The sequence below is a fragment of the Bos mutus genome, chromosome 2 (assembly GCF_027580195.1).
Source record: "Bos mutus isolate GX-2022 chromosome 2, NWIPB_WYAK_1.1, whole genome shotgun sequence".
NCBI lineage: Eukaryota > Metazoa > Chordata > Mammalia > Artiodactyla > Bovidae > Bos > Bos mutus.
The window spans coordinates 101,255,968-101,270,709 of NC_091618.1; the positions used below are offsets into that span (position 1 = coordinate 101,255,968).

The window sequence follows — 14,742 nt, forward strand, 5'->3', positions numbered from 1 at the left end:
GTGAGATGAGTGCAATTGTGCAGTAGTTCGAGCATTCTTTGGCATTTCCTTCCTTGGGAATTGGAATGAAAACTGACCTTTTCCAGTCCTGTGGCCACTGCTGAGTTTTCCAAATTTGCTGGCATATTGAGTGCAGCACTTCCACAGCATCATCTTTCAGGATTTGAAATAGCTCAACTGATTTCCATCACCTCCACTAGCTTTGTTCATAGTGATACTTTCTAAGGCCCACTTGACTTCACATTCCAGGATGTCTGGCTCTAGGTGAGTGATCATACCATCGTGATTATCTGGGTCTTGAAGATCCTTTTTGTACAGTTCTTCTGTGTATTCTTGCTACCTCTTCTTAATATCTTCTTGCTTCTGTTAGTCCATACCATTTCTGTCTTTTATCGAGCCCATCTTTGCATGAAAAGTTCCCTTGGTATCTCTAGTTTTCTTCAAGAGATCTCTAGTCTTTCCCATTCTGTTGTTTTCCTGTATTTCTTTGCATTGATCGCTGAGGAAAGCTTTCTTATCTCTTCTTGCTATTCTTTGGAACTCTGCATTCAGATGCTTATATCTTTCCTTTTCTCCTTTGCTTTTCACTTCTCTTCTTTTCACAGCTATTTGTAAGGCCTCCCCAGACAACCATTTTGCTTTTTTGCATTTCTTTTCCATGGGGATGGTCTTGATCCCTGTCTCCTGTACAATGTCACGAACCTCAGTCCATAGTTCATCAGGCACTCTGTCTATCAGATCTAGGCCCTTAAATCTATTTCTCACTTCCACTGTATAATCATAAGGGATTTGATTTAGGTCATACCTGAATGGTCTATCTTTTTAGGCAATCTTTAACTTCCAAAGTTTACCCTTTAACCTAGGTTTCAGTTTATTTGGTGTATAATTCTCTAACCATACAGATAATATTTTCTCTATTTCATAGCCATAAATTGTGGCAATTTCAGTATCATTGCACTGAAATTTGTGGCCATTAGCTTTGTTTCTATTCTTGTTTTTTAGTGTGTTTAGTAGCATAATGCATCATTATGTCTGTTATCTATGTATTTTACTAAAAATATCATCTCTATGAAAAGATTTATATGTGCAATAAAAATTTTTTAAGCAGAAACTATCGAGCACCATTCTAGATACTTGGGATACATCAGTGATCAAATTAGAGATCCCTGTTCTTCTGAAATTTAAAAACTTTCAGAAGAAACTAGAAATTCAACACTAAACATTTATTATGCTTATGTAAATAACTTAGTATAGAAAGTTCCTGGTGGCAGTGAGGATGCCAAGGAAGCCAGTGTGGCTGGAGTGGAGTGACAGGGAAATCAGCAGGGGAGGCGATGGAAGAGCTGACAGGAATGGGGAAATCTCAGGGGACATGCGGATCTCAGAGGGCCTCATAGAGCATTAGAGAAACCTTGGCCTTTTCTCTGAGTGAAACAGGTTAGCAGAAGATTTAGCTGAGGAATGACATAATCTAACCTGCCTTTTAAGAGAGCTACATTAGCTGCTGCATTTAGAACAGATTGTAGGGGTTAAAGGTAGATTCAAGAAGACCTGTCTGGAGGCTAATGCAGTAATTCAGGTTGGGTGTCATGTGGCCTGACCAGAGCAGTGAAATTAAATAATAAGCAGACAAAATTTGGATATATTTTGAAAGTTGTCCCAACATTTTTTCCGACAGGTTTGGTTGTAAGCTTAAGAAGAGAGGTCAAAAATGATTCCAAAGTTTTTGTTCTTCTGAGCAACTTGAAAAATGTTTAGTCATCAACTGAGATAGACAAGATTTTGGGGGAACAGTTTATTTGGGGAGTTGTGTTGGGATAGATTAGGAGTTTAGTCATGAACATGTTGATCTTGAGATGTCTTTTAGACATGCAGTGGAGGTATCAGGTAAGCAGTTGGATATGCTTGTTTGGAGTTTGGGAAAGAAGTTTGAGCTGGAGATAGAAAATTGGGAGCTGCTCACATAAAGGTTGTATTAGGGGCAGATTGAGGCTTTGTGTGACCTTAAGCTTAAGCAATTTTGAGGATTCTCTAAGAGAAAGAATTCAGAATTTGAATTCAGATTACATACAAAGGTGAATATTATTTATAATGAGAAAAATCATAACACTTATTTGGAAACTGATAAGCAGTGCAAAATCATAACATTTGGAGAAATGGCATATTTTTAAAAACTGCCTGACATACCTCTGCTCAATGGACATGAGTTTGAGCAAACTCTGAGAGAGAGTGATAGGAAAGCCTGGCATGCTGTAGTTCATGGAGTTGCAAAGAGTCGGACATGGCTTAGTGACTGAACAACAGCAACAACACACATCTGTAATACTTTTCTTCCAACATTCTTGAACTTTAATGTCAAAGATTTTAAAACATTATTTTCTGTTGAGAATATGGAAAGTTAAATCAGTCTTTATTATGATTAATTAAAATTTAATTTTTACTAGTGATAGTCTAGAAAGATTTCTTTCATCTTTACAACTTACTTACAATTTTATGAAAATTTTCAGGGTTGTCTTAAAGTTTAAAACTTCTATGAAGCTTCTTGCATATATAACCTGAAAGATGTGGAAGAATTTTCCAAAGACTAACTCTGACTCTGTGCAATTGAATCCATGCTTCTTTTCCACTGCCCACATGCTTCCAATACTAGGCAGATTATGATACCTCTTGATATTATGGCACCATTTCAGCCCTGAACATTCGTGTCACAATGTAGCACAATGAGTATAGGCCACTGGAAATTATTCCTACTTTAGGATAGTCAGGATAGCTAACTAATAATTTACTCATATCTGGAAGTGATTGTGAATCACATAAACATGTTCCTTTAAACCCAACCTAAATGTATCTCCAACTCTATTTCCTCTTGTTATTGTTGTTTAGTTGCTAAGTCATGTCCAGCTCTTTTTGTAGCCCCATGGACTGCAGCCTGCCAGGCTCCTCTGTCTGTGGGATTTTCCAAGCAAGAATACTGGAGTGGGTTGCTATATCCCTCTCCTGGGGATCTTCCCTACTAGGAATTGAACCTGTGCCTCTTGCATTGGCATATGGATTCTTTACCACTGAGCCACCAGGGATGCTCCTATTTCCTCTTAGTTTCCCCAAAATGTTTCCAGATACACAATGCCCCCCCAGTATGAAGGTGTTTTATATTTACAAACTTTCCTAAAATATATGACCGTGAGAACATAATTCTTTAAAAAATTAAAAGACTACTTTTCAGAGCAGTTTAAGGTCTGGGGAGATTATACAGAAAATACAGAGTTCCCATATGCTCTTTCTCTCCCCTGCACACAGTTTTCCTATTATTAACATTTTGCATTAGAAAGTGAAGTCGCTCAGTCGTGTCTGACTCTTTGTGACCCTATGGACTATAGCCTATCAGGCTCCTCTGTCCATGGGATTTTCCAGGCAAGAGTGCTGGAGTGGATTGCCATTTTCTTCTCCAGGGGATCTTTCTGACCCAGGAATCGAACCCAGGTCTCCTGCATTGCAGGCAGACGCTTTACTGTCTGAGCCACCAGGGAAGCCCCAACATTTGTCACAAATGATAAAGCAATATCAATAGATTATTATTAACTAAACCCCATAGTTGACATTTGGATTTACTCTTTGTTTTGTATATTTCTGTGGGTTTTGGCAAGTGTACAATATTACGTATACATCATTACAGTATCATCCAGGATACTGTCACTTCTGTAAAAATGCCTGATACCCCACCTCTTCATCCCTAATCCCGCTCCCTGAACCCCTGGAATCTCTGACATTTTTAGCTGTCTCTGTGGTTTTACCATTTCCAGAATGTCATATACAGGTTAGCATATTAGAGTATGTTGCCTTTTCACTGACTTCTTTCACTCAGCAATATGAATCTTAGTTTCCTCTGTGTCTTTGTTGTTGTTGATACTCCATTGCATGGATGTAACACAGTTTGTTTATTCATTCATCTAGTAAAGGACATCTTGGTTGTTTCCCGGTTTTTGATGATTATAGATAAAGCTGCTATAACAATTTGTGTGCATGCTTTTGCATGGGCATTAGTTTTCAACTCATAGTGTCAAATGGCTAGTGAATAAATTAGCACTTAGATTAGGATCTAGACACAGACCTTACACCTTTCACAAAAATTAACACCAAATGGATCATTTACCTAAATGTAAAAAAAGTTATATAACTTCTAGAAGATAACATAGGAGAAAATCTAGGTGACCTTGAGCTTGGAGGTGACTTCTTATATGCAACAACAAAAAGCACAATCCATGAAAAAATTTCGATAAATTAGACTTCTTTAGAATGAAAACTCCTACTCTGTGAAAAACACTGTTACGGGATTGAAAAGACAACTGCAGACAGGAGAATACACTTGCAGAAGATAACTGATAAAGGACTGTTACCCCAAATATACAAAAAAACTCTTAAAATTCAACAATAAGAAAATAACCCAATTACAAAATAGGAAAGGATCTGAAGAGAAATCTCAGCAGAGAAGATATATAGATGGTAAATAACATATAAAAAGATGCTCAACATCATATGTCATTAGGGAATTGCAAGTTAAAGCAATTAGATACCATTACAGTACTCTTGCCTGGAAAATCCCATGGATGGAGGAGCCTGGTGGGCTGCAGTCCATGGGGTCGCTAAGAGTCGGACACGACTGAGCGACTTCACTTTCACGTCTCACTTTCACGCATTGGAGAAGGAAATGGCAACCCACTCCAGCGTTCTTGCCTGGAGAATCCCAGGGATGGGGGAGCCTGGTGGGCTACCGTCTATGGGGTCGCACAGAGTAGGACACGACTGAAGCGACTTAGCAGCAGCAGCAGCAGCACACATCTATTAGAATGGCTAAAATCCAAAGCATTGGCATCATCAAATGTTGGCAAGGATGTGGTGCAACAGGATCTCTCATTCTTTGCTCATTGGAATGCAAAATGGTACAACTACTTTGGAAGATAGTCTGATAGTTTCTAACGAAGGTAAGCCTAAGCTTACCATATAATCCATCAATTACACTAGTAGTGAAAAACCCAAATGAGTCTTCTTTTTAACCAGCTCTGTAGGATTCTGTGTCAGGAAATTCCTTCAGAGTGTTCTTTCTTTTCTGACCTAAAGACATTAGGTCAGCTCTGTGTCTTGGCATCCTCTTTTTATCTGGACATATTTGGATATAGTTTCAGATTGTTTATTTCAGCCTTGACTTGGCAACTTCTTAGGATGTTACTTCTGGAAATTGCCCATGATATTCACATTCTACAAACAAAGGCAATATTCATTACCCTCAACCACGCCCTGTGGACTGGCCGGTCGGGTCCACGATTCTCCTTATATTTGTCTGTCTGGTAATCAGTTCAGTTCAGTTCAGTTTCTCAGTCGTGTCCAACTCTTTGTGACCCCATGGACTGTCTGGTAATGGCTTTCTTCATTAACAATTGTTAGGAGAAGGCAGTGGCAACCCACTCCAGTACTCTTGCCTGGAAAATCCCATGGACGGAGGAGCCTGGTAGGCTGCAGTCCATGGGATCACAAAGAGTCAGACACGACTGAGTGACTTCACTTTCACTTTTCACTTTCATGCACTGGAGAAGGAAATGGCAGCCAACTCCAGGGTTCTTGCCTGGAGAATCCCAGGGATGGCGGAGTCCGGTAGGCTGCTGTCTATGGGGTTGCACAGAGTCGGACACGACTGAAGTGACTTGGCAGCAGCAGCAGAAACCTTTACAACCTTTAAGGCTTAGCTCTAGGAAATAGTCACTGTCTAAACTTACAACTTTTATTCATTTCCCTATCCACTGGAACTGCTCTCAAGAAAGTTACAGATAAACATTAATTTCCAAATGTAATAGCTAATTTTTAGTCAATTTTGTTTGACTCCTTTATAGCATATAAGGTGGTAACTCTCACCTTCTTAAAACTCTTTTTCTTTGGTTTCTTTTAAAATTTTTAAAATTGTGAGCTGAAGCATACATATGGAAAAGTGCACAAAGCTTATGTAGAAAGTTTAACAAATATTTTTAAAGCAAAAACTTCTATCATGAAAGAACATTTTTAGCACCCAGAAGCTTTTCCTGTGGTAAGAAGCAAGTGTTTAATCTCCCATGTTTAATTTAATTGGAAATTCACTCTTCATTTTTTTTATTGTTTCTTAAGTCTTTGATTTTTTTCTGTAACTCTTTAGTGTTAGTTTTTTGTTGCTTTTAGTGCAAGTCTTATGCAATCTTTTTGTTGCTTTATACCTTCTCCATGGTTAATAGCCTTCAACTTACTAGCGTAGAGGATTACAATGTAGTGATGGCCAAGTAATTCAAAATTATTAATGTTAAATGCCAACGTTTGTGACTTATTTTAAATATTTAACTTTATGGTATGTCCTGTTATCTTGTAAGGTAAGTTCTCCTTCCTAGAGCTTCCTCAAAAGGTTTTTGTTATTTTCCTTTTAATTAATTCATTAAAATTTTATTTTTATATGTTTTAAAGGTTACAGTCCATTTACAGTTATTACAAAATATTGGCTATATTCCCTGTGTTGTCCAATATATCTTTTAGCCTATCTTATGTCCAATAGTTTGTAGCTTCCACTCCCTCTCTTCTATATTCCCCCACCATTGGTAACTGCTAGTTTGTTCTCTATATCTGTGAATCTGCTTCTTTTTTCATTGTATTCACTAGTTTATTGTATTTTAGTTTCCACATATAAGAGATATCTTACAGTATTTGTCTTTCTCTGTCTGACTTATTTCACTTAGCACAATGCCTTCCAGATCCATCCATGTTGTTGCAAATGGCAAAATTTCATTCTTTTTTTAATGGCTAAGTAGTATTTAATTGTGTGTGTGTGTATACATACACATACACAGGGCATCCCTGATGGCTCTGCAATAAGAAATTAACCTGTAATATAGGAGATGCATGTGAGGAGTCTTTGATCCCTTAGTCGGGAAGATCCCCTGGAGGAGGGCATGGAAACCCACTCCAGTATTCTTACTTGGAGAATCCCATGGACAGAGGAGCCTAGCAGGCTACAGTCCATAGGGTTGAAAAGAATTGGACATGACTGAAGTGACTGAACACACACACACACAGATATATGTCACACCTTTATCCATTCATCTGCTGATGGATACAGGTTGCTTTCATATCTTGGCAATTGTAAATAATGCTGGTTATTTTTCTTTAAAGTTTTTCTGAGTATATTTTAGATTGTTCCACTTCTGTTAAAATAATGATGTTGGAAATTTTCAATTTTTTCAGTATATAGATTAAATCATGTCTTTTTGAGGGGGTGGGTTCACATCTTCAAATTGATTCTAATATGTACATTCAGAGCAATATACCATACTTGTGAATGCTAGTTTTTTATATAAATTGGAGAAGGCTGAAACCAGCTGATTTGTAAGAATAAAATAATGTCTTATGTGTATTTGCATCCCTGACACCCATCACAATACCATTCAGTAAGTTGTTCATTTCAGTAAACATTTGCTAGGCATCTGTTACATGCTAGGCACTGTGTCAGGTGACAAAGATACTGACACATGGACCATCCCCAGACAAGATTCCTAAGAAAACTACTTATAAGTAAACAACTACAATCAAGTGCTTTGATGTATATGATTAAGCACCAGAGAATCCTAAGGGGAAAAACGGCCATGTATATTTAGACTGAGGGAGTATGAAAAGTTTCATACATGGCATAATCCTTGAACTAAGACGTGGGAGATGAGTTAGGCATTCATCAGGAAAGACAGATATTTCATACAATTGGAAGAACAGTACCAACATTAAGTGAAAGAGAGACTTGAGAACACCTGGCAATTTAGGAATAAAAGGATACATGCTGCCTTATCGTGTGTGTGGCAGAGTGGAAGCCTAGAGAAATAGGCAGATGTCAACTATTGTTTGGCTTTATAGATACTAAAAGCTTTATCCTTTAGGCAACAGAAAGCAATCAATGAGTCTAAAACAGGGGAGTAATGTAGTCAGATTTGCATTTTGGGAAAAAATGGCATCAGTATTCAGAATGGGACAAGATTGGAATTAGAGAAGAACATGCTATGGAGAATGCTCTAATAGTCCTGGTGAGAGATGAGGGTCCAAATTAAGACAGTGACACCAGAGATATTGAAGAGAGAATGAATTAATGAGATGTAAAAGAGGACCTGGTTACAAACTGGATGTGCTTTGAGATGACTGGACAGAGCTTGCATTTACTGAGATAGGTGTTGGATACATGATACTTGGGAGACAAAGTAAAGGATGAGTCCCATGGAATTTAACATGCCTATGGGCAGGATGTCTAGGTGAATATGTCTAATAGATTGTTATATAAGTCTACAGTGTAAGAGAGAATTGGTGTCAAATCCTGGGGATCCCAATCTTGAATGAATAAATAGAAGGAGAGCCAGAAAAGGAAACTAATTTGAGCAAAAAAAGAAAAATAAAGGAGGAGGATGACCTAGAGAAAGTTAAATCATAGAGAAGAGAATGGTCAATAGTATCAAGTGCCACAGATAGAAACAGCAGAGCCTAAAAATTTCACAGGATTTGACATTACTAGGATCTTGGTGAAATCTGTTTTAATTAGAGATAATGATCGTTTCACACACCTAACTGTGAAGGGAAGTGAACTGGTAAAATAACTGGTTAGTTAAGTGCAGGGAGAAAATAGAACAAAATTTTTTTAATGAAAAAAATATAAATTATGGGGAATAGACACAGGGGATTATTGTGATAGTTAATAAAATAATGGTGGTTATAAAATACTGTATAACCAAATACTTAGTAGTGTAGATGTTTGATAGACCTATGTACCAAAGTACAGTGCTAAGCTGCAAGCTTATCACATCATAAATACTCAAGAACCACTTGATGGATTGAATTGTATTGGGTTTCCAATAACAAGTAAATAATCATCTTCTGTGCCTTGGAATAACTCAGAGTTTAATTTGTGTATTTACTTCTGATAAAGGTCATCGGACACTATTTATCGGCGTTCATGTGCCCCTGGGAGGAAGAAAAAGCCATCGACGTCACAGGCATCGTGGTCATAAACACAGAAAGAGAGACAGAGAGAGAGATTCAGGACTAGAGGATGGAAGGGAGTCACCTTCCTTTGGTAAGAATCTTCCTCTTTGTTTTAATTAAATTTATCATTGTAATATTATACTTGTTTAGACAATCCATAATTAGCAGTAATGCTTCATGCTTATAAAATTGTTTATACGTTTATAAAAGATGTTGGGCAGATTGGGGAAAAGTGGGAGAGAGAATGTTTCATCTTTTTCTCTTGTGCATCTGTTTTGTGAAGGTGAGAATTAGATTTGTGATTGAGGAAATACACTTAAGTAGTAGAATTTATTGTATTAATTCTTAATAATTTATACAAATAATAGTGCTTGCTCTAAGTAGTTTGAAAATCCAGACAGAAATGTCTTTATCAAGTTCCCATTTAAACTACTGTTGATGCTCTCCAAATTTCACTGTTAAGATGTGAAATTTCTATTTTAAATGTTATTCCTTTGAAAGTATACAGTTGACCTTTGAACAATACAGATTTGAAGTTAGAGTGTCTACTTGTACATGAATTTTTTTTTCAATAGTAAATACCACAGCACTACATTGTTCGTGGTTGGTTGAATCCATGGATATGGAACCAGATATGAGTGACCATAAATTATATATGAATTTTCAACTGGGAGGAAGGTCAGTTCCCCTAATTCTCACATTGTTCATGGGTCAACTGTATACAGAATATCAAAGCCCAGTGATATGGAAGTTACTAACAATTCCTGAGTGCCATGAGAGTCTGTGTATATGACATAATTAAGAACTTGACTTTCAGTTGTCTGACCGTCCCACTTCCTATGACCTCCTTCACTGCACCTTGTTCACTTACTCAGCTGTGGTCACGTCATGCCTCCTCTGAAGTCACTAATGCATTCATTTTGCTCTCTGACCACAGCTTCTCTCATTTGCTTGTTCAACTACTTGGCCTCTCTCCTTTTTTTCTATCCATGTTACATTTATTTCCTTATCCTACTCTGATTTCATGGCCAATTTTAGTAGTACTTTTGCTAATATTCCAAATTACCTTAGGTTCCCTGTTTTAGTTTTATCCATACCTTCACCTCTACCTTAAAAACCATATTTATGTTGGGGTTCCTCCATGTGCCTACTTCCCCTGGTAGGCATGCTCTGCAAGTTGTAGTCATTCAACAGGCAGATTGTAGCAATTTAAATTCATTACGCAAGTGGGAATTCCCCAGTGGCCCAGTGGTTAGAACTCAGCGCTTTCACTGCCAAGCTGGGTTTGATCCATGGTCAGCACAGGTGTGCAAAAAAAAAAAAAAAAAAAATGTTAGTAACCATGAACCTTCAACACTTTCTCCCAATTCTATTGCATTTTTTCAATTTTTGTAATAATTATTTTTCAATCTCCTTCCTTCTCTAACACCTCCTTTTTCACAGTCACTTAGCAGCCGCTTTCTACTTCAAAAGGAAAATATGTCACCAGAAAGAATTCACTCACTTTCCCTCCCATATAAACATAAACATATACCTATATCTGCAACTATGTTTTTTCCAATTTAACAATATGGGAGTTTTCAATTATGTTTATTTCCTATTCCCTCCCACCTGGAAATTTACACAATTTATAATCTAGTTGATTTCTTCTTCTCAACTGGATTATTCTTGTCATCTATCCTTCCAACTTCCTCAAACCCACATTCCCCCGTCAGATTGTATTCAAATATGAGGTTAAGTTAGCATATTAAGTTTAGGGTAACAATTTTACTTTTAATACTCTATAGGCACTGCTTTATTCAATACCTGGTTTTGCTAAGTGTTGCAGAGAAGTTTTTAGTCTCTATATTTTTTCATTTTTTAAATTTATTTATTTTAAGCTTGAATGCTTATACATAGTTTTTTTTTTTTTTGCATTCTCTTATTTAAGAAAACTTGCTAAGATAGGCCTAATGGTGAATATATTAAAACGCCTTTACAGTCTGCACACACTGATGTATTCCATTTAGAGAACATTTTCTTGTCTTTTTTGATTTTGTTCCACTTACTTTGGTCTCTTCTTTGTGAATTATTAATACATCTGCATCTTGGATTTATGATATCTGCTCTTTGTCCTTTTTTTGTAGCTTGAAGTTAGTCTCTCATTATTCATTTGATTATCTGCAGTATCAGTTCTGCATTTTACTACTTCTATTAGGGGTTTTGATTTTGCTGTTGTATTTTTGGTTTTCTTGAGTTAATTTCTTATCTCATGAGATTTTTCTTTACATTTCCTCCTGTCCTTTCCTAGATTTTGGTTTTCCTGCTTGATGAGCTTCCCCGGTGGCTCAGATAGTAAAGAATCTGCCTGGAATGCAGGAAACGCAGGTTTGATCCTTGGATTGGGAAGATCCCCTGGATAAGGGAATGGCAACCCACAGCAGTATTCTTTTTAAAGAAAAAAAAAATTATTTTAGCTTTGGCTGCACTGGGTCTTCCTTGCTTTGTGGCCTTTCTCTGATTGAGTCAGTGAGGGCTACTCTTCGCTGTGGCTCACAGGCTTAATTGCTCTGCAGCATGTGGAATCTTCCTGGAGCAGGGATCTGACCCGTGTCCCAGCGGAGTTGGCAGGCGTATTCTTAACCACTGGACCATCAGGGAAGTCCCCACCCCAATATTCCTGCCTGGAGAATCCCATGGACAGAGGAGCCTGACAGGCTACAGTCCATGGGGTTGCAAAGTGTGAAACACCACTGAACGACGAACACTTTTCTTGCTTGAGAGCCTGTGTTTTTAGTCCTTTGATGGTCTCCGTTATTTCTGGACATTTTCTTTTGATTCTGAAGCAGATAATTTTCAGAGGTATGATCTTCTTTTGGACCATCAAGATTATTTGACTTTCTATTGATTTGTAGTATTTTTACAGGCTCCCAGATTTTTTACTTGGCAAAGATATCCATACTATATATGTCCAGCTTTATCCTAAGAGTGCTTACAAAGACAGTGCCCTCAGCGTGCTGTTTGTCTCCATTGTTGTGTATAGTTATGGGCATTAAAATTCCCCAGATATATTGTACTTATGTCAAAGGTAGATTGATTGATAGTGGGGAGTATATAAAGAAAAATACTCTGAGTCTCCTACACTAGCATGTTGGAAGGATGGTCATCTCTGAATTAGTGGGCAGAGAGTGGAGGTATGAAAGTGTCTCCCACATTTTTAGGGTTTTTTGTTTCATGAAGTGGGGTCTGGGAGTATGATAAAGACAAAGGTGGGTAGATTTCTCTTTTTCCAGCTCCATCTGTGTAGTTAGGAGAGGCTCCCTCGTAAACTCTAAGAATGGAATATCTGTTGGGATTAGCTTTCATGGATACTTTGAGTTTTCATTCTCTTCTAATATTGGAGGGAATATATTCACATTATCTTAGAAGTGATTATTAAGCAAACAAAAATAAGCTTGTTCCCTCTGCTTCTGTCGTTTTATTCTTTTTTGCTCTTAGTTGGATACATTAGGTCAGTTTTTCTAGAACAGTGGCTCTCACCTTTAAAACCCAGGAATTTTAAAAACATTTTGATGGCCAAACCCCATACTGATCAGAATCTCTGTGGGTGGGGCATAGGTATTTTTAAAAGTACCTTAGATGATTCAAAGCCAAGATTGAGATCCACTGTTCTAGATACTTTGCTATTCAAAGTGTGGTTCATGAGCCAGCAATATTAGCATCACATCTGAGCTTAGAAATTCAGAATCTGATACCCATTCCTAGACCTATTGAATAGGAATCCATGCATTAATGGCAACCTTAGGTAATTTATATGCCATTTAAAATTAGACAGACTCTAGAATATTGCTTGTCAAATCTTGTTACATGTTAGAGTCACATAAAGAGCTCTTAAAAAATATTGATGCTCAAAGACTTTTATTTACTTAATTTTGGGTGTTTCTCTAGGCACTGGTATTTTTAAAAAAGTACCCAGGTGATTTAATATCCAGCAAGGATCAAGAGCCATTGATCTTAAGAGAGTCCTGCCTCTTTATTTGGTGAAACTTGGCAATAAGTCAGGTGAGCCAGAGTCTCTCTCTGTTGTGTCAGCCACTGTTTTTGGATGCCACCTATTCCTTCCTCCCCCAACCATCTGAGTATCTTTATTGATATTGAGACCTAAGATGTGTTTTATGAGGGACAAATGTTTGGCACTCTGGTGATCTCTAAGCAGTAGAACTTCCTAGATTTCACTTTTTTTTTTTTTTTCAATTTCTTCAGGACTAATAATCTGCTTTTATTCCTATCCCACAGTCAGTTTAAATGCCTTGATAATTTAGTACTCAGCTACATGCTAAGACTGAAACCATGTTATGAACACCATTCCCTTGATTTGGGCTTTGATAGTCAGCATAGTGTGAATATATGTGATTACTATTCTGAAAGCTTCAAAGAAAATTTCTGACTACTTAAGAAATATTTATTTTACTTGGAAAGATTTCCAAGAAATTCATTTGAATGCATGCCTACAAGTGCTTTAAAATGATTAAAAATTCAGCTTCCAAAGAGGTATGGGTTAGAGGAGGAGTGTGAGGAAGCATCAGGTTCCTCTGTGGGCTTCCAGAGGTTTTATATTGTAAATTGGAGTGTGTGTCTATGGAGACGTGGAATAATTTGGACTCATATTTCTGGAGCAAGGATCAATTTAACAAAAAGATTTTAGTGTAAATGTTTGAATTTTGGCACTCTAAAAATTTTGTTTCTCTAGTGTATGAAAAACATCCAGAATGTTTTATATTATATGACCCTGTCACATAAAGCGATGCTGTTAGGAACTTGATTGTGTTAGTGCTGCATCCAGGGAAAACTGAGCAGGCCTTACTGAAGCCGAAGAGCCTGCTCAAGTCACAGGCCTGGGATAGCTGGGTCTAGTCCACCAGGGCCCATGGTTGGAATGTGATTTCTAGGTGAGTCCAAGGACAGACCCAGCTTCTGGCTGTGCAGTAATGGTGGTGGTAAAACTTTGATTATACAGAAAACTTTTTTTTTTTCCATTTTTCCTTCTTTTTTATATTCTACTTTTATCTTATTTTTACAAACCCTTGTGTTGAGGGCTGACTTTCAATAGATCGCAGCGAGGGAGCTGCTCTGCTATGAACGAAACCCCGACCCAGAAGCAGGTCATCTACGAATGGTTTAGCACCCGGTTGCCCATGAACATGGGGTGCCTGACGAGTGAGGGGGCAGTCGCCTTTCTGGCCATGCCCTACAGAAAACTTGATTCTTGAAGTTAAATTCAACCTACTTTTGTTACTGCACTTAAACACAATTGTTTGTATAAAAATGTGATGACTAATTGATTCTTCTTCATACTGTAATTGATTTTTCTTCAATTTCCTGATGACAGAAAACTGCTAAAACTTTATATCTTGTTACTTTTAATGTCATCTTTCATTCACCTAATATAATTAAAAATTATATTTTCAACTGGTAACATGGATGAATTGTTTAAAAATAAGTTTGAAGCGTAAGCTTGAAGTCAGTGAAAATATAAAAGATACTGAGGGAAATTCAGAACACTGTAATGTTAATTTGCTCCTCAGCCTCCCAACAAAGAATATAACAGGATATGTACATTATAATTAGTTAATGTATAAGCACTGGAAATGAATACTAAAGATATATACTTTATTAAATGCTTATTTAAAATATGGTACTCAAAGGTACTATGTGAATTAACACAACTGGAATTAGGCT

The 14,742-nt window shown here is 37.2% G+C and overlaps 1 protein-coding gene across 2 annotated transcripts in view; it reads left to right on the forward strand.

Moving 5' to 3' along the window:
* The window catches only part of SLC4A10 (solute carrier family 4 member 10), a 247,679-nt gene that overhangs the window by 60,417 nt on the left and 172,520 nt on the right, over window positions 1–14,742 (forward strand). For both annotated transcript variants that reach the window (XM_070380872.1, XM_070380873.1), the window contains exon 3: window positions 8,969–9,115. In XM_070380872.1, the coding sequence (XP_070236973.1) occupies window positions 8,969–9,115 (147 nt within the window). The remainder of the gene's footprint in view (window positions 1–8,968; window positions 9,116–14,742) is intronic.